At 40.5% G+C, this 26,782-nt stretch overlaps 1 protein-coding gene across 3 annotated transcripts in view; it reads left to right on the forward strand.

Annotated features, from left to right (window-relative positions):
- Positions 1–1,064: 1,064 nt before the first annotated feature.
- CREBL2 (cAMP responsive element binding protein like 2) overlaps positions 1,065–26,782 on the forward strand; it is a 36,036-nt gene continuing 10,318 nt past the window's right edge. Inside the window, exons 1-4 of one of the 3 annotated variants that reach the window (XR_005529790.1) lie at positions 1,065–1,460; positions 18,453–18,650; positions 20,047–20,191; positions 22,543–23,740. Coding sequence is in view for 2 of the 3 variants with exons in the window: in XM_039239951.1 (XP_039095882.1) it covers positions 1,080–1,460; positions 18,453–18,650; positions 20,047–20,191; positions 22,543–22,547 (729 nt within the window). In the remaining variant the exon portion in view is untranslated. Of the gene's footprint in view, positions 1,461–8,641; positions 8,716–18,452; positions 18,651–20,046; positions 20,192–22,542; positions 25,292–26,782 lie in introns of those variants that run through there. The other 2 variants (XM_039239951.1, XM_039239952.1) reach the window with 2 other exon arrangements.

The following is a 26,782-nucleotide window of genomic DNA, read 5'->3' on the forward strand; positions in this document are numbered from 1 at the left end:
GACAGCGCAGGCCCTGCTTGGGATGCTCTTTCTCTCCCTCTCTTTCTACCCCTCCCCTGCTCTCTCTCGCACTCTGAAAATAGCTAAATAACTTTAAAAGAGAGAGAGAGAGAGAGAGAGAGAGAACATTTTCTTTCTTTTTTTAAAAAAAAGATTTTATTTTTAAGCAATCTCTACAACCAACATGGGGCTCAAACTCAGAACCCGATATCAAGAGTCCCATGTTCTACCAACTTAGCCAGCCAGGCGCCCTTAATTTTAGAACATTTTTCATCACCTCAAAAAAGAAGACCAGTGCCCGTGAAGAATCCCTCCTCCCCTACAGGCCCCCACTTCCCTGCTCTTCCTAAGCCTAGCCGGTCAGCTGCTTACTTTGTCTCTTAATGTAGCTACTCTAGACCTCGCATCAGACCGGGAATCTACAGTATGTGGGTTTTCATGGAGTCTGTTTTCAAGGCTCATGCATACTGCAGCATGTATCAGTCCTTCATTCCTTTTTACGGGCTTCTAACATTCCTTTGAACACACATACATACCACAGTCAGTTGTCCTGTCCATTCATACACTGATGGATTTCTGGGTTGGTACCACTTTTTCACTATTATGAATGATGCCTGTAGGACCCAACACTGGTGTACGAGTTCTCACGCAGAGGTACGTTTTCATTTCTCTGGAATTGTTGGCCATACGGTAACTCTATGTCTAACGTCAGGAGGAACTGCCAAACTGCTTCCTAAAGCAGCAGCAGCAGCAGCAGCAGCATCGTGCCTTGTTTCGTTTTGTTTTAAATAAAGAGCCGCGGGGGTTTCCTCGGTGTCCCTAAGTTGGGCCCGCTCCCAGTGCTCCGCCTTCAGGGCCGGCTCTGCGGGGCCTCCGACTCGCGCCCCCCGCGCCCAGGGCTCTGGAAGTCCAAAGGGACACACGGTTGGAAACGTAGTCTGAGCTCCCGGCTAGCCCCGCCTCCGCGGCGCTCGGAAGCCAGAGGAAAACAGACGCCTTGCTGAGGCTATGTGGACATTGTAGTTTTCTTCCTAGTCAGCTTTGCAGACGGTGCGTCAGGGAAAACGACAATCCCCAGAATGCCGCGGACTACGGCAACCGACGAGGCCATTCCGCGTGCGGCACTCCCGCCCACCCCCCCGTCCGGGCGGCTCTCCAGGGAGTCTGTAAACACACCCGGAGACTGTCATGGAGGGGGAGGAGGAGGCGGCGGCGGCAAAGGGAGGCGTTCTGGGCCGCCTCCAGGGTCCTCTCTGTCATTCCTGAACTGGTCCCTCGGCCCCGTGACTGTGGCATCAGGGAAGCGAACTGTTAGGCGAGAGGAGGAGACAGTCAGAACCATATCCCCTTCTTCCCCCGGGGCGGGGGCCGGGCCGGGCCAGGCCGGCAGAGCCGGGGGAGGGGCGGGGGAGGGAGCGCCTGGCCGGGCCGGCCTGTCCGCCGAGATGGATGACAGTAAGGTAAGTCCTGTGGTTTGCACGCGCAGCTGCCGCCGCCGCCGCCTGCTTGTCGCTAAGCGCTAGACTCGCCGCCGAACCTCGGCTTGGTAGCCTCGCCAACCCCCAGCGAAACACCTGCCTTAGACATCCCTGCGCCTCCAGTTGTTAGTTACCCCGTGTACCCAGCCAGGAAATCAGGGAAGAGGGGGGCTGCGTTTTTCCAGAATGGGCCTTCTCTGGAAATTTTTCACTCCCAGGACAAACCTGTTTGTCATCTTTTCCAGGTAGTGCAAACCCTCGTCCTTGACTTGCCTAGCGAGATAAGTGAAGAAACTCCCGCGTGTTCTCTTCTTTCCTTCCCCGGCCCTCTCCCAGACTTTCTCCAGTTCGGAGACCTTAATTAGGGCACCCTGAACCAGCCCTCTTCCCCTTGAAGGTTCCCCTTTCTTCTCCCAGGCTCCCTTACTCAATGCCCCATTCATATAATCAGTTCACTCCCCCTCTGAGCTATTTTCCTGTGGTTGGTTGGAACACTCTGCGAAGCTCCTGTTGCTATTCGTCCAGAATCTAACCTCCTCTAGAAAGCCTTCTCTAAGAAAAGTGGTGAATTCCTTCTTGTTAGTGTATCTCAATGTCCAACTTCCATTCGCCTTTTGCCATAAAAAAAAAAAAAATCACTTATCCCTATGATTCTAACAGGCATGGTTCATAATTGGTTAATTCACATAATTTACGTATAACCTATTTCTGTCTTTCTGTCTGTCCACAGTAGTGTTGTCCAGTTTTATTTCATGAAGACAGGGATGGTCGGCTCCTTAATCATCAGCTTATTGATGTTTTAGCATGTTCAAGATATTGGACTTTTTTTTTTTTAAGGACTCAGACTTCTAGACTTTGCCAATCTTTGAAGCAGAAATTACTCCTCTCTGCCTTTCCGAGGCCCTACTTTCCACGGGCCCTGGCATACTGCTCGTGCTAGCTCATTCCTTTCTGTGGGTGCCCTTCCGCCCCCCCCCCTTAACCAGTAGCACTCTGCTGCTGTCACATTTTTGTTTCACCCATCCTTAGAATGAAAAAACGTCTAGCTTCTCTGTGCTTTTTGAGTCAACATTATCACCTCCTCCTGTTCGTGCAGAAGGCTCTGAGAAGAATGATAGATGGAAGGGGAAGCCCAATGCAGTGCTCTGGAATTGAGACTCACCTAGAGAAACAAGTTTGCTTGTGAAGCAGCAAACCCTAATAGGAAGTGGTATTTCCAAGACAGAAAGGGGAAGTTCTGAAAGTTTTCCAGAAACATTAGAAAATGATTTTCCATAAAAGTTTGCTAGCTTGACTGTTCAGGATTAATTTTGAAAATAAATCTGAATACTGTATCCATTATCTTTTTTAATATAATTTTTTAATGTTTTTTATTTTTGAGAGAGAGAGAGAGAGAGATAGTGTGAGTGGGGAAGGGGCAGAGAGACAGGGAGACACAGAATCCAAAGTAGGCTCCAGGCTCTGAGCTGTCAGCACAGAGCCTGATGCAAGGCTCGAACTCACAAACCGTGAGATCATGACCTGAGCTGAAGCTGGATGCTTAACCGACTGAGCCACCCAGGCACCCCTGTATCCATTATCTTTTGCAGAAAATAATGTTATTGGCTCTTTAAGGATGCTAAAATAACATTGTTCTTTAATTTCCTTAATTTGAGGCTCTCACAGTATAGTCTCCATAATTTTTAGTGTCCTTTTCGGACTTTTGAAACATTTAATAACTTTCTCAAAGTCTTTGGTAATTTCAAATTAAGTCCCAAGAAAAATAGACAGGATTTCGAGTTATTTGACTTGCCTATAAAATCACATAGGTGTTATTCCTAAAACTAGCAAACTGTAGTGGAGGGTATAAAATTTTATTGTTTTCCCTAAAAGAGTGAAATTAAATTTGAGGGGTAGACTCTCCAGAACCTACTTCCTATCGGGTTCACAGGGAAGCAAAATGAACTCAGTTCTCATTCTTTTTAATTGTTTTTATGAGAGTAGAAACCAGCAGTTTCTCAAGTCTTTGATGATCCTGCAAAAGGAAATCCATTTGAATGTCTCTGGATGGATAGCGAGCACCTCTTTTAGTACACTACTTTCACTTTGAATACATAATCGTGGTTGTGGCTGAGTACTGTTTAAATGCCACGTACAGCAAGACCGGACCGCTCTCCCAGCAGTCAGGCAGCGTGAAACAGCCCTTCAACAAGGCTTTGGCAGCTCCCAGGCCCGCCTTTCTCTGTGCTCTGGTCGTTACAGTCCCGCAAAGTTGTATTTTCCTCCTGGCAGACGCATCCCTACTTCCACCCAGAACACATCTGCCCCTCACATTGTGTGTAGGTGGTAGAGTCTCAGGTCCTCTTTTTCCTGTATAAGGGGAGGCGAGAGCTGGGGGCCTGGAACTGCGGTGGCTGGTGGCTGGGCAGAAAGTGAGGCCCGAGGGCAAGAAAGGGTGAGAAACAGAAATGCCGACAGCAAGGCCAGGGGAGCAGGGAGAGGATGAAGTGGGCAGGAGCAGCGGTTCTCGAGAAGACGGTGTTTGAATGAGCAGGTCAGGAAAAGATGATGATGTGAGGGCCTCCCTTTAAAAACATTCTGTGTTTGGAGTTGTTTTCAACGCGTGAGTGTGCCAGCAGCGCATCCAGCTTTCTGGAGTCAGAAGGACGGATTTGAATGGGAGTGCGGCTCCGCCTCTGAACCGACTAGCAGTGGGCCTGATTCGTCATAGAGTAGCCTTTAATAGTGATTGACGAGGGCATCTGGGGGGCTCAGTCGGTTAAAGAGTCAGGCTTCAGCTCAGGTCATGGTCTCACAGTTTGTGAGTTCGAGCCCCGTTGGGGCTCTGTGCTAACAGCTCAGAGCCTGGAGCCTGCTTCAGATTCTGTCTCCCTCTCTCTGCCCCACCCCTGCTCATACTGTCTCTCTCAAAAATAAATAAACATTAAAACTTTTTTTAAAAAATAGTGATTGAATGAAGTGGGAACAGAGTGGCATTAAGGAGATTGCCCTGATGTACCTGGGCTTTTTAAATCAATGTGCTCTTTTGAGCCAACCACCCAGAGTATAAAGACAATGGCAAATAGCAAAAATAAAGCCAGAGATAGATTGGGCACCTAAAAGTGGGGACTTGGGAAAGGGCTAAGGAGCAGAGCTCAAACACTGACTGAGTAGATCTCTACTAAGCTAGCTGAAAAGGAAAAATCTTGGCTAATTAACCTTTCTGATCTTCCATTTTATCTGTTAAATGGTCAATACCTTTTTCACAGGCTTTGCTGAGGATTAGAGGTACCCTGCTCATTTGCAGTTCTTAATTGTGTGCTGTTGCATAATATTTGGAGCCACGTTTATACCTACACTACCCTTTGCTCCTAACTCTGCCTCCAAATGGGACAGGGCAGTGGGATGGGGTTTGAAATGAACTTAAACTGTGCATTTAACTGTCAGATTGTGTGAGAAAGATAGTCTCCTGAGCCCACCTGCATGTCTGCTAGTAAAAAGTGCTTGTGTTTTATGAAAGCTTCTTCCTGACCTGCTGTGTTCAATTACAAAGAAAACAAAACGTGTGTTGTTTTCAGAGGCTTTGATCATAGACGGTTCTTATTTTTTATTGTATATTTGACTTCTATGTTTATTGAATGAATGACTGATGTAAATTGAAATATCCTAGACTAGGGGCGCCTGGGTGGCTCAGTCGGTTAAGCGCCCGACTTCAGCTCAGGTCATGATCTCATGGTTCATGGGTTCGAGCCCCGCGTCAGGCTCTATGCTGACAGCTAGCTCAGAGCCTGCAGCCTGTTTCAGATTCTGTATCTCCCTCTCTCTCTCTGACCCTCCCCTGCTCACGCTGTCTCTCTCTCAGAAGTAAATAAAACATTAAAAAAAAAAAAAAAAGAAGAAGTATCCTAGACTAGATATGTTCCTGCCTCAGACTGAGCTGGTAATAGACTAGCATACTATATTGCCTGACAGTTTAGGGCACCACATTTCAGTTGAGTGACTGACAAGAGAGTGGGCGAGACACTGCCCACAATATGCTAATATGGACTCTGTTCTCCTTCGTTCTTCCTGTCTACCTGTATTACACACGATTATCTAAAAATTAGTTTTCTCACACCTTCCTTACCTCCTAGATAAGAAGACAAGGTCTTCTGTTCCATTCAGCTCTGAGTAGTGTTGGTTCTCAAAAAACATTTTAACTTGGCCAGAGAATCTCTTTGACATTCCCAGACCTGTCCTTTGGCCCCTGAAGTTGCTCCTGGTGACCCTTTATCCATCCTTTGCTACAGTTGGAACCAGCTTCCTTGAGCAGTGTCCCAAAACTCAGACATTCTCTGCTTTTTCTGTCCTCCTCTTCATCAGTGCTTTCCACAAGACCAAAACAGAAGAGCCAGCTCATCTACTAAACAAATCTCTGACAGATTTAATGTACCTTCCTTTCCTCTCTAGGCTGCCTGCATGTATTTTTTTAAGATTAAAAAAAATTTTTTTTAATGTGTATTTATTTTGAGAGACAGAGACAGAGAGAGTGCACCAGCAGGGGAGGGACAGAGAGGGAGAGAGAAAAATCCCAAGCAGGCTCCGCACTGTCAGCACAGAGCCCGATGTGGGGCTCCAACTCAGGAACCATGAGATCATGACCTGAGCTGAAATCAAGAGTCTGATGCTTAACTAGCTGAGCCACCCAGGCGCCTCTATGCTGCCTGCATATTTTAAAGATAGTTTAACCTTAAGGAGTAATTTTAATACTACAGAAACCGGTTGAAATCTAAGTTTTCATATCCTTATTTAGAACAATTCACTCTCCTAAGGTTTTCAGAAAAGTTTGTTTATTCATTAATTCATTAAATATTTGTTGGACACCTAATATGTACAAGCATTGTGCTAGACAGAGATACAAAGGTGAAAAAGTTGGCAACTATTCTTGGAAGGTTACATTTCAGTGGACTAAGCAGACATGTAGAAAAATAATTACAATATAGTGAGGTAAGAAATAAGGGTAATAGAGGCAAAGTGCTTTTGGAGCAGTAAGAATAGATGCCTGTACTAAAGCATAATGCACTGAATAGTAAGTACTAGGGTATAAGTTAGAGCAGGAATTGACAAATTTTCAGTAAAGGTCGGATAGTAATTATTTGCCAGCCACGTGATCTCTGTTGGAATTACTCAACTCTGCCATTTTAGTTCCATAGGCAGAACTTAATGACTAGGTGTGGCTGTGTTCTAAGAAAACTTTATTTACCAAAATGGTCAATATCCTGGGTTTTGCTTGCCATCAGGGCTGAAGTTTGCTGACTCCTAACCTGGAGCATAAAGCATAAGTAGAGGTGTAGACAGAGATAAGGATGGAAAAATAACCAGGGGCCAGATCATGATATGCCTGGCAAGTTAAGCTAACAAAGGTTGGTCAGTATTTTTTCAAAGTGTGGAATAAAGAAACGCCTGCTGACCCAGGATCTTGGGAATCTGAGTTTTAATGAGGCTTGTCAGTTGCCTGGCTCATATGCTTACCGACGTTTGAAAACCAAGGCCATAGATGTTGGGGAGCCATTGAAGGATTTTTAAAGTGGAGGTGACAATATCAGATTTGCATTTTGAAAGGAAAAAATGCTAATGGCTATATAGAGAATGGATTTGGGCAAAGCTGTAGAAACTGGGATAAGACTAGAGGCCGAAGGTTCGAAAATGGATTTGGGCAAAGCTGTAGAAACTGGGATAAGACTAGAGGCCGAAGGTTCGATTAGGAAAAAACATGAATTTGGGCATATAACCATAGTTTAGATCTCATTTCTACCACTTTCAAGCTGTTATGATTTTGGACAGATTATTTAATCTCTTCCAAACTGAATTTCTTCACTGGGTGGATTAATAAAACTTTAGTGAATTATTGTGAGAATTAAATGTAATAACACTTAACCCTTGGGGCACCTGGCTGGCTCAGTTGGTAGAATATATGACTTTTGATCTCGGGGTTGTGAGTTCAAGCCCCACCATTGGGCGTAGAGCTTACTTCAGTGAAAAAAGTGAACAGTTGACCCTGAAGCAACATGGGTTTGAACTCCACAGATCCACTTACACGTGGATTTTTAGAAATTAAATATAGTACAATACTGTAAATGTATTTTCTCTTCCTTATGATTTTCTTAACATTTTCTTTTCTCTAGCTTTATTGTAAGATTACAATAGTAATACATATAACCTACAAAATGTGCATTAATTGACTGTTATTGGGAAGGCTTCTGGTCAACAACAATAGGCTAGTACTAGTTAAGTTTTGCAGAGGAGTGAAAAGTAACGGACGGTTTTTTGACTGCTCCGAAGTTGGCACCCAGTACCCTTGAGTTGTTGAAGAGTCAGCTGTACATATGTGAGCCCGTATCAAAAGAACTCAGTACATCATGGGTTCTCAATAAATGCTAGTCCTTTCTGACCCCTCATCAGCTTGGTTAGATTGCTCGTAAGAAAGGCCTGAGCTGAAGGCCATACTGAGGCTCTTGTAATGTGGGTTGTGGTTGATGTAGCATGCATAAAACCCTTCAAGGATGAAGAATGTGGGCAGAAGAGAGAGCTAAAAAGACAGAACCCTGGAAGGTCCTAGAATGATCAGAAGAGGCTGAGGAACAGAACTCAGTAAAATAAACAGAAAAGGAGGGTTAGTGATACAGGAGAACCAGAAAAAAATGCCGGGGAGGGGGAGCAGTTCGCAGTTATGCCATCTATGTAAGGGAAGAGAGAACTTTAAAGAGGGGACTTAGGCTACAATAGGAGATGCTACAAAAGAGGTCACAAATGGGGGTGGGGGGAAGTATCCACTGGACTTAGAAAATAGGGGATTATTGATGATCCTAGCAAGAGAATTTTCCCTGGAGTGATAGGGTAGAAGCCAAAATATAGCAGTTGAGAAAGAGGTGGGCGGGAAAGAAGCAAAGACAGTTAGGTATAGACGGGCGCCTAGTGAGTCAGTTTGTAACAGTTCCAGGCATTGCTAAAATCTATGCAGTATTAGATTTAGCTTCAAACAGGCATCGGTGTTGGGAGAGGAAAGGCAAGAGTTAACTCAGTTCAGAGAGGCCCACTTTATCTTCTTTCTCCTTCCGCTGACTAGAAAAACTGGCAGAAAGGTTAGCAGCAGGAAGATGTGATTAGACTTTGTTTCTGAAGATCTGGTAAATAAAAGGCCTAACCCACAGCTGTGAAGGAAGTTATGGGAGTCTTAACACCAGATGAAAATGCATCTACCTGGTTCTTCTTTAAAGTGGTAAAGAGCAGTAGCTGGGCACATTCATCTCTCTCTTATTTTTCTTTAATCAGTTAGAGATAACTTTTCACTTTATGTTTTAAAGAGTGAAAGGAGCCCCCTTGCTGTTTTTTTTTTGTCTTTAGCTGGGGCTGTTGCTACCACTTCATGTAAATGCAGTAATCCTCTTAGAATTAACAGCTTGAAACTTTTATGAGTTGCCTTAAGAATTAGAGCATTAGGACGTAAATAAGTGCAAAAGGGGTGGTAAAATAATTGAGTTCTTCACTGGTTTTTCAGATTTTATATCCCTTATGAGGGAGATTTTTTTTTTTCTTTTGCAGCTTGTATCCATTGGCAGTCATGGTAATGACATCCATTTAAGTCAGTTTCAAATATTCCTAAGTTTTCTTTGCATTTATTCATTCAATTATCAGTCCTTCAATAAATGCCTCTTAGATGGCTGTCTCAGGGCTGGAAACAGTGGAGATCGGAGAAGTAGAAAACACAGCTTTTGTGCCTGAGCAGCTCACGTTACTTGGAGGAGAAACCTTAAATCTGTATCTGTGAAGCCACTAAAAAACAAACAAAAAACAATATAACATATAAATTCAGTGTGTTCAGTATATGTTCCAGACATTTTGGAGAAGAAAAATGACATATGGAAAGAGGGTGATTGTCAGGGAGAGCTTCAGAGAAAGAGGGCTAGAGCTGACCCTAACCAAAGAAAGCATAACTTTTGCGATTATGGATGGTAGGGAGATGGAGGGAACATTTAGAGAAATGGTGAGAATAGGTGGGAATGTAGGGGATGAGGTGAGGTCCTAAAGAGGCATGACTTGAAATGATTCCCCTTTGAGCAATAATGAAAGAGAAGATTGGCTTGGTGAGTGGGAGCCTAGATGTAGTGGGCTGACTGGTGGCCTCTGAAAAGAAACATCTGTGTCCTAATCCCTGGAGCCTGTGACTATCACCTTATATGGTGAAAGTGAATATTACCTTACTGGAGGGGGGGAAGGTGTGATTAAGTTAATGGTTTTGAGAGGAAGACTTTATCCTGGATCATCTGGGTAGGGCCTAAATCCAATGACAAGTGTCTGAGGGAGGGAGATTTGGCAGACAGATATGGGTGGTGTGACCTCAGAGGCAGAGATTGGATTGATGTGGCCACGAATCAGGTCGTGCGTATGGTTCCTAGAAGCCAGAAGAGGCAGAGGATGGATTCTCCCCTGCTGCCTCCAGAGGCAGTGCAAGTCCTCCCAGACTCTGGCCTGCAGAACGGAGACAATACATTTCTGTTGCTTCCATCACCACCAGGTTTGTGGTGATCGTTAGAGCAGCTACAGGAAAGTGATATACTGAGTATGGTGACCTAGTAAGCAGTGCTGAGTCACAGGTCTTCTCTTGAGCTGGAGAGTGACATGGCCCAAGGGCCATTAAAGTGTATTCTTTCTATAATGATCAGATACTACGTTTTTACAGTGAAGGAAAGTACACCAAAGTTATTGTAATAAACTGAAAAGAAAGCTTAATTTGGCAGCTCTTTGCAGGATGGATTAACTAGGAAGGTGGGCGTGGAAAAGGAGAGATGGTAGGGAGCCCTACTGGGAGCCTGTTGTGATCATCTGTGAGGAGGGCTCTGACTAATATAGGCAGTGGGAGTGGAGAGGAAGAGCGAAATCAGATTTCATAAAGGAATAGATCGGCATGACTTCTGCTGGTGGGCATGGAGAGCCAGAGTAATAGAGGGGATTTCAAGGAAGCATAAAATGAAAAAGTTTGTTAGTTAACCTCCTCACCACCACCCTCCAGCAAGCACCCAGCGCCACAGTGAGCTGGTGTAAACGACTCTATGGCATTAATGGAGCAGTGCATATAAAGCACCTGCCAGTTTTAGAGCCTTTGCAGGGCATGAGGTGATCAAGTTAATGAGTCCTAGCATGAAATCTGGAGGGAAATAGTTCTACTTGATAGTGAGTTACCTTGTGACAAGTTGCTATGATGGAAATCAGGGGTCTTAGGTTCTAGACCACACTTTGACATTGAAATTCTCTGAACTAAAATGTTGTTATCTATAAAATAAGGAGGTCACTCTGCATATCTGTGTGTGTGTGTGCGTGTGTGCACACGCATGTGTGTGTATACATGCATCCTTCTACCACCATCATCCCTGTGTATACTGATATCCTGCCTTTTATTTATGTTATTGTTTATTTCATGTCTGCTGCGTTCCATGAGTCTATATACATTACAAGTTAGGACCCTATCTTATATTAATATTCCTGGAGTTTCACAGTGTTTGGGGGCATGGCGGGTGTTCACTAAATGGTTGTTGAATAGAGGAATTAATTCTCCCCGCTTTACCTGAAGAAGATGGCGTTTCCATCACCCAAATGGTATGAAATAACATGAGATAACATGTAGAGTGCCCAACTCAAGGCCCTGTCCGTGGTGAGTGCTCTCTTCCTACTCCAGTTTAGCTTTGAGTTTCAGTGTTTGTTGTTAGCTCCTAAAAAGCCAGAAGTAAAATGACCCGAGAATCTTTGGAATAGGGTTTAATCTGGACACTGGAGCCTTCCTCACGAGAAGCGCCTGGAGAGCATGCGGCTCCTCTTCCTACGAAAGTTGAACCTGTTGACTGGAAAGACTGTGCCATCCACACTTAGGCCTCTGCAGGCTGAGTTCTATTTTTTTTCTCTGTAATGGTTAAATTTAGAATGATCAGGAACTCCTTCTTGGCTAAATCCAGTAGTTGTATGTTAATTCTCAGCCTTTTTAAGCTCCTAAATAAGAACCCTTATGCTTGACCCCTCCCCTCTGTAATTTTTCTCCTCATAAGCTTGTGTCTCTATGCCATGTTGATCCTTTTCTATCATTCTTTCCGCTTTTAAAGGTTTGTGTATTTTTTAATAACAGCTGTCTTTTTAAGATAATGCCTTTATTGAAAAATAACTCAGATACCATAAAACCCATCCTTTTAAAGTGTACAGTTCTGTGATTTTTATTAGTACAGTTGACTCTTGAACAACATGGGTTTGAACTGTGCGGGCTCACTTACATGCAGGTTTGTTTTTGTTTTTGTTTTTTTATAAATACAGTACAGTGCTATAAATCTACTCTCCCTATAATTCTTTTTTTTTAATTAAAAAAAATGTTTAATGTTTGTTTATTTTTGAGAGAAAGACAGAGCGTGAGCAGGGGAGGGTCAGAGAGAGAGGGAGACACAGAATCTGAAACAGGCTCCAGGCTCTGAGCTGTCAGCACAGAGCCTGATGCAGGGCTCAAACTTACGAACCTTGAGGTCATGACCTGAGCTGAAGTTGGACGCTGAACCGACTGAGCCATGCAGGCACCCCATCCTTATGATTTTCTTAATAATATTTTATTTTCTTTAGCTTACTTTATTGTAAGAATACAGTATATGATACATACAATATACAAAATATGTATTAACTGACTGTTTATGTTATTAGTAAGGTTTCCAGTGAATAATAGACTATTAATAGTTAGATTTTGTGTGGAATATTGACTGCTTGGGGATCAGTGTCCCTAACCCTTGCATTTTTCAAGGGCCAACTGTATATTCACAGAGTTGTGCAAGGGTCGCCACTGTCTTTCCAGAGCATTTTCATTACCTTAAAAAGAAATCCTTATAAACAAACTGTGGCATATCCATGTAATGTAATATTAAGCAATAAAAATAACTGAAATATTAAACCACAAAAAGACATGCAGGAACTTACATTCATATTACTAAGTGAAAGAAGCCAATTTAAAAAGGCTATCTACCATGTGATTCCAACTATATGACATTCTGGAAAATGCAAAACTGTAGAGGTAGTAAAAAGATCAGTGGTTGCTAACATTTTGGAGGAGGGAGGAAAGGGTGGAATATGGGATTTTTAGGGCAGTGAAAATATTCTGTAATGTACTGTAATGGCAGATACATGATACGTGCATCTGTCAAAGTCACAGAGCCATACAACACAGAGTGAACCCTGATGTAGACTATGGTTTTATTAGTAACATATCAATATTGGTTCATCAGTTATAGTGAATGTACTATACTAATGCAAGATTATTTTTTTAATGTTTATTTTTGAGAGAGAGAGTGGGAGGGGCTGGGGGGGTACCGATGATCTGAAGCAGACCCTATGCTGACAGCAGAGAGCCCAGTGTGGGGCTTGAACTCATGAACCACGAGATCATGACCTGTGCCAAAGTCTGACACTCAACCAACCAACCCAGGCACCCCTGCAAGATGTTAATGATAGGGGACACTGGGGGACACCTGGGTTAAGCCTCTGGCTTTAGCTCAGGTCATGATCTCACAATTCATGGTTTGAGCCCCACAGTGGGCTCTGTGCTGACGGCTCAGAGCCTGGAGCCTGCTGCAGATTCTGTGTCTCCTTCTCTCTCTGCCCCTCCACTGCTCATACTCTGTTTCTCTCTGTCTCTGTCTCTCTCTCAAAAAAAAAAAAAAAAAATAATAATAATAGGGGACAGTAGGAGGGTGGAGAAAGGGGATATGTGAAAACTCTGTACTTTCTGCTTAATTTTTTGTAAACCTAAAACAGCTCTAAAAAGCAAAATATGTTAATTTAAAAGAGAACAAAAGAAACACGTTAGAGTCCTTCCCCCATTCTCCTTCGCCCTAGCCCTAAGCAGTCACTAATCTACTTTTTATCTCTATCGATATGCCTTTTGTGGACATTTTATCTCCATGGAATCACACAGTCTGAGGCATTTTGTGTTTGGTTTCTTTCACTTGGCATAATGTTTCCAGTGTTCATCTGTGTTGAACCATGTACTTCATTCCTTTTTATGTCTGAACATTTTTCCATTGTGTGGACACACCACATTTTGTTATCCACTCATAAGTTGATGGACATTTGGGTTGTTTCCACTTTTTAAAAAGCTATCAAAGACAGTGCTATGAACATGCATTGTACAACTTCTTTTTTTTTTTTAAATGTTTTATTTATTGCTAGGAGAGAGAGAGAGGGAGGGAGGGAGAGTGAGGGAGAGAGAGAGAGAGACAGCGTGAGCAGGGGAGGGTCAGAGAGAGAGGGAGTCACAGACTGAAACAGGCTCCAGGCTCTGAGCTGGCAGTCAGCACAGAGCCTGACGCGGGGCCCGAACCCAGGAACCGCGAGATCATGACCTAAGCGAAAGTCGGATGCTTAACCGACTAAGCCACCCAGGCGCCCCACATTGTACAACTTCTTATGTGGTCCTCTGTTTTCATTTGGGGGAGGAGATATACCTAAGAGCAGAATTGCTGGGTCATATGGTAGTTCTAGGTTTAATATTTTGGGGAACATGCAAATGGGTTTCCAAGGTGTCCACTATTTTATATTCCCACCAGCAATGAATAAGGTTTCCATTTCTCCACATCTCCACATGTTATTGGCTGTTTTTATTATATAGCCATTCTTGTGGGTCTAAAGACTTAGCTTTTGGCTTGTATTCACATTTCCCAAATGACTAATGATGTTGAATATTTTTCATATGTTTATTGGCCGTTTACCATTTATATATCTTTGGAGAAATGTCTATTCAAATACTTTACCTACACTTTAATTGGACAGTTTATCTTTTTGTTGAATTGTAGGTGTTCTTTGTATATTCTGGATACAAGTCCTTATTATATGTATGACTTACAATTGTTTTCTCCCATTCTGTGTGTTGACCTTGATGGTGTTCTTTGAAGCACAAAAAAAATTTTTTTTTTATGTTTATTTATTTTTGAGAGAGAGAGACAGAGCATGAGTGGGGGAGGGGCAGAGAGAGAGGGAGACACAGAATCTGCAGCAGGCTCCAGGCTCTGAGCTGTCAACATAGAGTCTGACATGAGGCACAAACCTGCCAACCATGAGATCATGACCTGAGCTGAAATCAAGAGCCAGATGCCTAACTGACTGAGCCACCAGGTGCCCCTCATCTTGACTTTAGTATTTTGTATGTTTTCTCTTGGCCAGTCTAGCCAAAGGCTTGTTGATTTTGTTGATCTTTTTGAAGAACCAACTTTTGGTTTCATTGATTTTCTCTGTTGTTTTGCTGTCCTCCATTTTATTTCTGTCTGTTTTGATATTTGTGATTTTCTTCCATCAGCTTGCTTGGGATTTAATTTGTTCTTTTTCTAGTTTCTTAAGGTGGAAAGTTAGGTTATTGATTTCAAATCTTCTTTTTTAGTTTAAGCATTTACAGCTTCCTCTGAGCACTGCTTTAGCAGCATCTCATAAAGTTCTGGTATGCTGTGTTTTCTTTTCATTTCAAAGTAGCTTTCTAATTTCCCTTGTGATCTCTTCTTTGACCCATTAGTTACTTAGGAATGTCTTTTGTCTTTTTATCTGCCATATTTATTAGATAGTTATTGCTGTGTACTAAGAATTATATGACAGTCCCTGGTGCTTTCTTTGTAAAAATTATAACATCTAGTTGTAGCTTGTCTCAATGGAGAAAGTGTTTATAAAAAACAGGTAGTTAACAGAAAAGTAGGACCTTCACTCTTACTTGCTTATAATAAACAGACTTGAACAATTTAAATGTAATAATGAAGACAGATATGGTATTGCAAAAGCCCCAGGAAAATCTAGCATCTCTACTGTCTTACCTTTGTGTAATAAATTCTCTGGAGAGTAAGAAAAAAATCAATGGCTAGCAAGTTTTTTATGATGAGAGCTAGGGAGATAAGCTTTCTGAGTGTCTCCCTTGGGGCTTTCTATTTCCAGCTCACAAATGTTTGGGGGGAGGAAAAAGAAGTAAAATGGGTAGTAGATAAAGAAGTTCCACTGTTTTAAAGATAGCTATTTATATTTTCATGCAGTTCTGTGTCAATAGAAATAAAACTAGAATAGAAAAAGCTAAATCTTACATTATTTTCATAGTTTTCTTTGGAGTTTGTGTTGGTGCATAAAAATCAGTAGGTTTACTTAGCAACTGTAATGTGCTTCCTCACTGAAGAAGTAGGAGAGAGCAAAGGGACGATGTGGTTGTCACTGAGGTTGTGAAAATGTAATGATACATTGGCAAGAATGATTTTTGTCCCAGAGATATTTAAGGAATTTGTGAGATTGATTTCAATTTTAGTTTTGGTTCCTTCCACTAACTTCTCCTAAGCCTCCCCTAATCATTATGGCTTATGAATATATGAAGTTCAGTTGTGAAGGCAAGTAGTATACTAACCCATATTTGTATAAAACCTGTGTCTGTACCTGGTGCTTTCATACCTAAGATTTACAGTAATCCTGCAGTGTACCTCTCTTGAAAACTGGTACACTAATCAGGTTTTAGCTGATACCAAAAGCTAAAAATTCAATCTGCCATTGAGGAAAAATTAAACATATGGTTTTAACATAATTTTACAGGAGGTGACATAAAATACAGGAACCCTGCATTCATTTACTCTGCCTTTCTAATTAAAAAAAAAAAAAAGTAAAATAATTTTACTGCCATGAAAACTAAACAAAGGGTTATAACTTTTGTTTGGTTTATATGACTATGCTTGGTTTGTTTCAAAAAATCAGTGAAATCTCAGAAGAGCACTGTGTCCTCTTGCTGGCTTCTCAATGACAGCCTCTCCTGAATTCATTAAAAACAGCAATATTAGAGATATTAGATTACAGTGTTGTATGATTGACGATTCACTTTACTACATAAAGAATAGATGTGATTATCATTTATTTCTCCATAGACCTGAGTTTATGCTGTAAATATATTGCTTTAAAAAAAAAAACTGTAGCAATAGGACATACGTAGGATGATTTCAAAATACTTTATTAAAATTGTACAGTTTCCTGAGCTGTATATTATTATATTGGAATAAAAACATGATGATGTATAATATAAAAAGACTTGTTTTTGAAAAGTTGAAACTAATTTGGGAGTACTGAGGCAGCTAGCTTTACAACAGTGGTGGAAAGGAAAGTGTCTTCCCAGAGCCGTGGAGTATTCAGTCTCATTTCAGAGCCACCTTATAAAATGCTCGATGCAGTGGTTGGCCATCGCATTATACGACACAGGGTCTGGGAAATGTGGTTCATTCCTATTTACAGTTTGGTTTTCCACCGAACCATTACACTTAGTAACGATCTGGTCTTTATAGGGTACTGGGCATTGTTCATGTGTGATATGAATAGTGATTTTCAAAAGAACAAGCAAATGAGAGTTTTTATATCCACATGAATATTGAGTTTGAGTTTTGTTATCTGACAAAGCTTCTAGTTTTTTTTTAAAGAAAATTTTTAAGTGTATTTATTTTGAGAGAGAGAGAAAGAGGGAGAGAAAGGGGGGGGAAGAGAGACAGAGAGAGACACACACACAAACACACACACACACACACACACACACACACACACAGAATCTGAAGCACGCTCCTGGCTCTGTTCTGTCAGTACAGAGCCAGCCCCTTGTGGGGCTCGAACCCACGAACTGTGAGATCATGACCTAAGCCGAAGTCAGATGGTTAACTAACTGAGCCACCCAGGCGCCCCTACTTTATTCCAGTGATTTGTCAATGTGTGAGTTTTGCATCTTCTCTTTTATAATTGCCTTTAAAGCCTCAGCAGTATTCCTTTCAGAATACTGTAGTTATGACATTTGTATTCTCTGAGGGTAATTTTCAGAAAGAACTAGACACCATTCAGACTCATCAGATAAAGTAGATAATCTGAGGCGGACTGTGTTGTAGCTTGTAAGAAACTAGCTCTAAAAGCACTTTCCCAAAAAGCTTGTTCATTGGAATAAATGGAACCCCTTTCAAGGTAATTGCTTTAAAGAAAATTTATTTGATGTACAAGTTCAGGTTCATGTATTTAAAAATTCATCACATTTACCTCATAGTTACATCTTGTGTAAGAACTTGGGGAGGTTCCAAAGCTAAACAATGAAGAAGATTAAATTACTTTGCCAGTCACCAAAAAATTGTGCCTGTGCAGGTAAATGAATAGCAGAGATACTGAAAAGATGTCTTATGACCAGTGGGAGCAAGTAGAAATCTCCTGAGACAATCTAAGGTTATAATTATAGGCTTCTGATATCAGGAAAGAATCATCCTGGAGATCCCAGGGACTTCCTATGTGTTCCTTTGGGCTCAACAAAGTTGAAGAAGGAATTCATAGCCACATTTCTTAGGATACATATTTGTATATATATGAAATGTATATATATATACACACACAATTTTTCTACAAATTTTATGTTTTTTTCTAACTGTAAACATTTAAAAATCATAAAAAATACAGATGAGAGAAAGCTATTTAAGACACCTGTCAAAGAAATCCTCATTGAGTTTTTTTAATGAATCCTCATTGAATCCTTTCTTCTGTGTGTTGTTTTATAACGTTGAAATTACACTGAACTTTCCATTTTAAGTATTGATTTTTTTTACTTATTATTTTCACAAGTCAATAAAAATTCCTCGTGAACAAAACATTTAGTGGCTGTCTTTTAGATTGTAGCATCCAGCCACACATGGTTCATAAAGTTTACTGTTAAACTTCTTAGAGTTTATTATTGAAGAAATAATGAAAACTTACAGAATGTCTTCTCTCACACTCATGGTATTAGAAATATCAGGGGAAAAAAAACCCCATGATGCAAAGACTCATTAAGGCATGTCATAGGATTAAGCTTTGTTTGATAGGCATCATTTATTTATTATTTGTAAATGTTTTCCTTGCTAATGTGCAGACACAGTCACTTTCCTAGAAACAGAACTGAGAGGAAAAAACCATTTCTTCTCTCTCTTACTGAAGGTGGTTGGAGGCAAAGTTAAGAAGCCCGGCAAACGTGGTCGGAAGCCAGCTAAAATTGACTTGAAGGCAAAACTTGAGAGGAGCCGGCAGAGTGCAAGAGAATGCCGGGCCAGGAAAAAGCTAAGATACCAGTATTTGGAAGAGTTAGTATCCAGTCGGGAAAGAGCCATATGTGCCCTCAGAGAGGAACTGGAAATGGTAAGAAAGTCTGCCAGTGAAACACATGAAAAAATCAACCTAAGCTTCGCAGTCAAAGAAATATATATTAAAATATGAAGATACCAATTTTCATGTCTGACAAATATGGGAAAGAGTCTGTTAGCCAGGATGTAAGCAAGGAAGCAGTTTTGCATAGTAGCTGGTGGAAGCAGAAAGTGCATGACTATTTCACTGAGGGATTGTTTATGAAAGAAAAAAATTGGAAAATAACCCAAATGTACAACAATAGGGGACTAGTTAAATAAATTATACCACATTCATAAATTGGACTACTTTGGAGCCAGTAAAAATCACAACGCACATGTATATTTACTGGTGTAGAAAGGCATTTACAATATATTGCTAAGTGGAAAAAGCAATATAACTATGTAACAATATGTATAGTATACCATTTGTGTTTCAACCATATTTATTTATTTGGCATGTTTGGTCATTTATTCATTCAGACTTTGGGTGGTGGCTGTAGAATGTAAAAGAGAATAGAAATCTCATTACTATGAGCTCAGGGGAGGAGGTGACAGGTTGGAGACGAGAGAGAATACTCATTATGATCACCACACAACTGGGACCTCGGCATTTTAAATGGTAAGAAAATAAGGTTGGGGTCTGAAAAGAGTCCAGATAAACATTACTGAATAGATTTAAATATATGTATATTGAATTTGACTTCTGCTGCAAATTATTTACCTTCTGCAGTGTAAGCCATTTGAGGGCATGACCTTTGAACTGACTAATCTTTGTATACACCAAAGTGCGTACCATACTCTGGTAGAAAGTAGATGTTTAGTGAATGTTTATGAAAGAGAAGGGAAATTACACAATTATGTATTTTAGGAGTAGAAATGATAATGTGACAATTAGCCAAAAAAGAATTCTAATTAGTGGCACACTGGGGAGAGATATTCTTTTAACCAGAGGAGCTTTCTTTTTAAGTTTATTTTGAGAGCTAGAGAGTGTAGGCAGCAAAGGGGCAGAGAGAGGGGGAGAATTCCAAACAGGCTTCCCGCACAGTCAGCACAGAGCCCAGTGCGGGGCTCAAACCGACAAAACCGCAAGATCATGACTTGAGCCAAAATCAAGAGTTGGATGCTCAACCGACTGAGCCACTCAGGCGCCCCTCCCCCCAAAGGGCCTTCTTAATCTGAACACTACTCCAGTTTATCACTGGAAGATTCAGCAGCAGTTTCATACCCTCTTTTGAAAGATGGCAGGCCTCATACATGTCCTAGGTTATAAACAGAAAATACAGTGGAGGGGTAGCATTCCCAGCAGCCAGTGTGACGTTTAGTTGCGGGAGTTCTTATGTCTGGGATTTCTACCACTGGTTCCTGGACTCTGACTAGTAAGATACTTAAATATATTTTACGTATTTCAGTACAAGCAGTGGTGCATGGCAATGGACCAAGGAAAAATCCCTTCTGAAATAAAGGCCCTACTCACTGGAGAAGAGCAGAGCAAATCTCAGCAGAACTCAAGCAGGCACACGAAAGCGGGGAAGACAGATGCCAACAGCAATTCCTGTGAGTACCATGAGTGGGACGGTTTATATTTAGAAGAGCGTGTTAAAGGGGGGTTTCCATTGACCACTTTCCTTATGTCATTAAATAAAATCTTGATGTCGTTTGTAATACACTAATAAGCAAGCGAAATGGTGTTAGATTCTAAATATTGAGATGAATTTTACATGGGATCGATGAACAGCAGCTGAAAACTGTATGGAAGTTTTTTAAAGTAGACTTAGTCCATAAATGGGAGTATACATTCTAGTTATTGTTAATAAGAATACCTTTTATTTGTATTTTGATTTACAGCTTACAAAGTCCTTTCCCTTGTATTTATCTTCTGTTTTTCCTTCAATAATTGTGTTAAGGAATGACACGTTTTATTTTGTAGATGAAGAAATAGCAGAGGGGTTGGATAAGATGCCCAGGGTCACACAGCTATAATGGGAAAAACCTATCTTCACCTAGTCCACGCTCTTTCTAGTAGAGGAGCCCATCCCTGTAGGGGTTTTTTTCATTATGGTGAAATTCGTATGAAATTCATAAAATTTACCATTTTAAAGTAATAATTCAGAGGCATTTAGTACAATCAGTGTCGTACAACCACCACTCCTCTCTAGTTAGAAAACATTTTATCACCCCAAAGAAAACCCTGAACTCATTAGGCTTACTTGTTCTCATCCCCTCCCTCTGGCCTGAATCTCCTTTCTGTCTCTACGGGTAATTTACCTATTCTGGGTATTTCATATAAACAGAAACATACAATATGTGACTTTTTGTGTCTGGCGGTTTTCACCTAGCATGTTTTCAAGGGTCATCCACACCGTAGCATATATTAGTAATGTTCCATTGGGTATGTGCACTACAATATATTTGTTCATCTGTTGACGTTTGTTTCTCCCAAACAGTATGCTATGAAACATGAGTGTACAAGTATGTGTTTGAGTACCTGTTCTCAATTCTTTTGGTTATATTCCTAGAAGTGGAATTGCTGAGTCTTAACAGTAATTTTATATTTCACTTTTAGAGGAACCACAAATTGTTCTTCACAGTAGCTGAGATAGTTCACATTCCCACCAGCAACACATGAAGCTTCCCATTTCTCTACATCTTGCTACACTTTTTATTTTCCTTTATTTAAAAAAATTATTTTTAAGTAATCTCTCCACCGAACATGGGGCTCAAATTCCCAACTCCAAGATCAAGTCGCACGCTCCACTGACTGAGCCTGCTAGGCATCCCTCCATTTTTAAAAACTATAGCCTTCTTAGGATGTGAAGTAGTATCTGATTGTGATTTTGATTGGCATTTCCCTAAAGACTAGTGATATTGAGCATCTCTTCTTGTGCTTGTTGGCCATTTGTATATCCTCTTTGAAGAAATGTCTAAGTTCCTTGCCCACATTTTAATTGAGTTGTTTCTCATTTTGTTGTCACATTGTAAGAGTTTATATTTTCCAGATTCTAGACTTTATCCCATTCTGTAGGTTGTTTTTTTCACATTCTTTTTTTTTTTTTCAAGTTTATTTATCTGATTTTGAGAGAGAGAGAGCATGAGTGGGAAGAGGCAGAGAGAGAGAATCCGAAGCAGGTTCTGCACTGTCAGCACAGAGCCTGATGCCGGGCTCAACCTCATGAACCATGAGATCATGACTTGAGCCAAAATCAAGAGTCAGATATTTAACTGACTGAGCCACCCTGGTGCCCCTTCCCACATTCTTGATAGTGTCCTTTGGTGCACAAAACATTTAAATTTCGATGAAGCCTAGTTTATCTGTTTTTTTCTTTTGTTGTTCATGCTTTGGGTGTCAAATGTAACAATTCATTGCCAAATCCAAGGTCATGAAGACTTACCCCTATATTTTCTTCTAAGAATTTTATGGTTTTAGCTCTTATATTTTGGGTCACTGATGCATTCTGAGTTAATTTTTCTATATGGTATGAGGTAGAGGTCCAACCTAATTCTTTTGCATATGGATATCTAGTTGTTCCAACACCATCTGTTGAAGAGACTGTAAAGATTTTATAATGAAGATGTCATGGATTGGTTTCTTCTTCATTGTGATTGCTTTGGGAGTGCTTGAAACAGTTATAAGAAAATGCTGTAATTTTTTATCTTTTAAAGTATTTTTGTAAAATCGAAAGGTTTGGTTTTTGATAGCTTTTATTACATGAGGTTAACATTTGTTTTAATCTAAATTGAATTAATGAAAAAAAGCCAAATGAGCTCAGTTTTCTTGAGTCTGTATTTTTAAAAAGCCTTTCTGTAGATACTAAACAAATATACAACTCATGCATTTTAAAACAAATTAAACAAACTTCATTGACTTAGAAACATTCTTACATTGCTAACTATGATTTACTTTTTAGGGTGAAGATGATATAAAATGATGAGTCACTGATTGAAGCCAATATTCTGGTTCCTATGGAGGATGAATGGGCAAGATTGTACTTCTTGGCTCCATTTACTACCTACTGCTCAGTAGTCATCTCTGTAAAAATCTGCAGTTTCTACCAAAATGTGTGATCATAGATCCCAAAGGATTTTGCTTTAACTTTCAACACTTAGAAAATTTATAAACATTCAGACCTGTTCCGGTTGGTATTGCCACTGGTGGCAGTTAACATGTTGTAATGCTTGAAAACACAGGAGTAGAGAGAAGTGGGTGAAGATTGTATTTTTGCACCTTAACTCCACATTGCTTTATTGGTTAATTTATATTCTTTCCATGTATTTCATGTCATTGTACGTGTATGTGTGTTTAGGTGTCACCTTCTTTTATGTTTTTCATTGCCCTACAAAGAGAAACCAAATGGGCTGATTCCTAAGTACTCAGCCTTAATGGACCTAACCTTATTTGTTTATATTTACTTGAGTAATGTTTATTTTCTGCATGAACCATGATTTCTCCTGTGAGCCATTCCAGCATAAGCTGTGAATATGTATTAACAAATATATACAGTTCTATTTTTATAATCCATAATGATATGCCTGTTTTAAATGATGTCCGTGTTAACAAAATCGGTCAGGAAAGCCCTCAAGACAGTCTCTATTTAAAACTTTTGTTGCCGTCTCCTTGAACTATATTTATAAAAGTTTGCTAGGGCCTAACCCATAATTGGAGAATAATTAGTCAAATTTCCTTTTTAAGCAAGAAGTAACCTATTAGGCATTTCATCAGCATACATCATCTTGACAACCTAGAGTATGTATGTATGTATGTATGTATTTCTGTTGTATGTCTGTATACGTATGTGGGGAAGGTAGGAGTGCATGTTCACACACATTTCCTTGTGTAGTCAACTAACTCGGACACTTATTCTAAAGAAAATAGGATGAAATTTAGCTGCTGAGATCGAGTTTCTGCCTCAAGAGATCTGGAACAAAATGAGGGAGAAATTGCTAGTAGATCTAATGGCTGTTGGCACAACCAGAACATTGAGTTTCTCCCCTGACGTGAGCTTCCTGACGAATGTGTTCTGAGCCAGAAAGAAACACACTGTAGGCGTGCCTCTGGCTCGGCCCTGACCGCGTCTGCACTCTGGAATGAAGCACCGAGCTAGAGTTGTCACAGCACCAAGGCCGGCTGGCCCGGCGGGAGGTGCAGGAGGGCAGAGTAGTTCTTCCCAGCTCCCGTCGCAGCTACATTGAGCTTCTTCCTGACTACCCAACAGAGTGATGGCTGAGGGAATCAAGCTCATAATATTTTACATGCAAATAGACTAGGAATCTTTCAGTTTCCCCACTGAGAAACCTTATCGCTCTTTCTTCTCTTTCCCATAGTTAAATCAGCAATTGTGTTCTCTGTTGCTGCTAAATTATCATTGTTCTTTGCTCTACTGTAGCAAACATTTGGCTTCTAAACAGTACGTTTTGTTATGAAATGGCAGTTTAAGAGGAGGCATCATAGTCTAGGCCGTGAGGTGGAACAAGAGTTGGACCACATAGTTTCAGATAACAAGGTACTCTCCCCTCTTCTCTTAGGCCATGTTTTGAATAAAGCGCTTCCCCTTAGCCTGAGTTCCTGAAGATCTCTTGTGTGCAGGTTCCAAACTCAGATCTAGTCTAGTCCTGTGTGACTACTGATATACCACTAGCCCAACTTGTTGGGTCTCTCTGTGTTTTGGAGGACTGGGGTTTAAGAGTATTTAATGTCTTTTTAGGATCACAAATATAGATAGATTGAGGATTGTTAATATTCAGACCTTCAGAGTTTAAGTGTTTTAAATATAGTCTTCAGATTGTAATGGGTATGGTTTTGCCATCTGGTCTACTCAAATGTATATTTTTATTTTGCAAAACAACCCAAGATTTACTATGTGTTGCTTTTTGTTCAGTACCTTTTGAATTCCCCAGAAGAGTTGTTTTCAAAGCAAACATTCCAAAATGAATGTGGCTCTTCAATGGAATGTCTCCATTGTGCTTGAAGTATTTCTTCTCTAGTTGTAATTTTAAAGTACAGGGTCATTTGAGCTACCCTCTACCCCCGCCCCCAGTATCTTTATAAGAGCAGTGACTTTGTCCTCAAGATGGAGGATGTGTAATTTTGGACGAAAGTAAATTACGACTTATTTGAGTTTATTCCTAAACCTATCTTTTTGGTATTTTAAAGTAGATCATACCAAGACAAAGTTCCTTGGTCTTAAAAGGGAATGTTTTGATTGCTCTGGGTATCGCGCTGGCTGCACGCTTTGGCCACTCGAAGCATGTTAATAAATGTCACTGATTAAAACAGCTGGAGCATTTCTTTTCCCATTCCAGTTAAGCAGCAGCAATACTGAAATCCTAGTATCTCTCACTTTCTGTAATGACAGCATACAGGCTGAGAGAGAACAGAAGAGGGGGAGAGAATCACTGAGCTCGGTCCCTCTGGATCAGCACTATTCCCTTTGCTCCCTGAGTAAAGAGGGTAATGGGTTTTTTGGTTTTGTTTTGTTTTTCCCAAAGAAAGGAAGGTAAGGGGGAAAGTATATATTTGTGTATTTAGACCAGTCATTTCTGTCATTAACTTAGCATAGACCTGCCATATATTAGAGCAACTGAGTATAATATGGAATAAGTTTGACCAGGTCAAGTTTTAGGATCTAGGTGACATTCTTAAATTTTTTTTTTCTATTTCATCTAAAACCTGTCTGTTGTATCTAAATCAGAATCTGTCTTACTGCAACAAATTCATATCACTGTTTAACAGCTAATTGACAGTATTTATCAGCATCACCATTTAGCATTTTATTTCATCATCTTTGAATTATGATAGAGTTGATTTGGCCTATTACAAAAAGCATAGGTTTAAACTGGACTTACCTTTAGTTAAAATAAAGGCAAAGAAAATTTTAAAACATAAATGCTATGTTTCACAGGAAATCAGTTGCATATTATCAATTACATATTTAGTTTTGAAAGAGAGGAAGATTATTAATCCACGTGGTATCGGGAGGCATTGAGGGTATTTTCTTTCTCTGAAGAGCATTGTACAACTATATTTTTATGAAAAATAAAATATCTTCACCAGAGAAATCTCAAGTGGTCTATTTCACAATACTGAAGTATGTCTGTGTAAGCATAGAGCAGTAAAAACAGTGAGATTTAGGCAGAAGCACTGGTCTTGGATCCATTTTCCAAGTCACCTTGAATTCTTCCATCTCTCAGCCTGTTTCCTTATCCATAAACAAAGGGGAGGGTAACTTCCACAGAGTAATTGGCAGGCTAAATAGGGCTTATGAGAAACTGCTTCTTAAGTAGTAAAGAACTACATTAAATTTAAAATATTAGCATAAGCCTGTATTGGACTATTGATTTAAATCACAGAAGATAAATATGTTTAATGAGCTGGAACTTAAGCATGTAGGGTTTAGGTATCAGATTTCTGAAGTCTTTTTAGCTTTATCAGTATGTCTATCCCTGGAATGGTATAATTGGAAGGCATTTTTAGCAATAATAGCTTTCTATTAATTAAACCAATTTTAAGAACCATTAGTGTTCCAATCAGTAATAATCCTATAATCTGCATAAAACACGTTTTCAAACTGCTAGGTAACTTGGTTCTCTTTTCCCTTATTCCATCCATTTTACTGAACTATAGAGTAGTCCTCAGTCAGAGCCAAGACTGCCATATAAGGTTGGGCCGATTGTGCACTGTACAAAGGCACCCAGTTGAGATGAATGGACCTAAAATCTAGCTCACATTCCCTGCAACAGGCCATGTGAAGAGGAAAGGGCACCTGCTATCTGCTCACCAGAGCACCTTTTGCATAGGTCTGCCCAGAGAGGTGCTTTTTTTCTAATTTGACCTAAATGGGGGCGGGGGAGGAGATGTACTATTCTTAATTCCTCCACCCAGACGGTGCCTTTTTAAAAATGCAAAACAGTGCTGTGCTGCAGCTAGTTTATGGCTGGCTCCCCAGAGGAAAGCCAATTGTGTGCATCTCTTTTCAACTCCATGTTGAGTGACATCAACTTAGTAGCTTTTGTTTTATTTTTTTAACAGTTCTTTTTTGTTTTTAATGTTTGTTTATTTTTGAGAGAGAGACAGAGACAGAGTGCAAGGAGGGAGGGGCAGAGAGAGAGGGAGACGCAGGCTCCAGGTATCTGAGCTGTCAGCACAGAACC

Source organism: Hyaena hyaena, unplaced genomic scaffold (genome assembly GCF_003009895.1).
Source record: "Hyaena hyaena isolate Hyena2069 unplaced genomic scaffold, ASM300989v1 scaffold_164, whole genome shotgun sequence".
Taxonomy (NCBI): domain Eukaryota; kingdom Metazoa; phylum Chordata; class Mammalia; order Carnivora; family Hyaenidae; genus Hyaena; species Hyaena hyaena.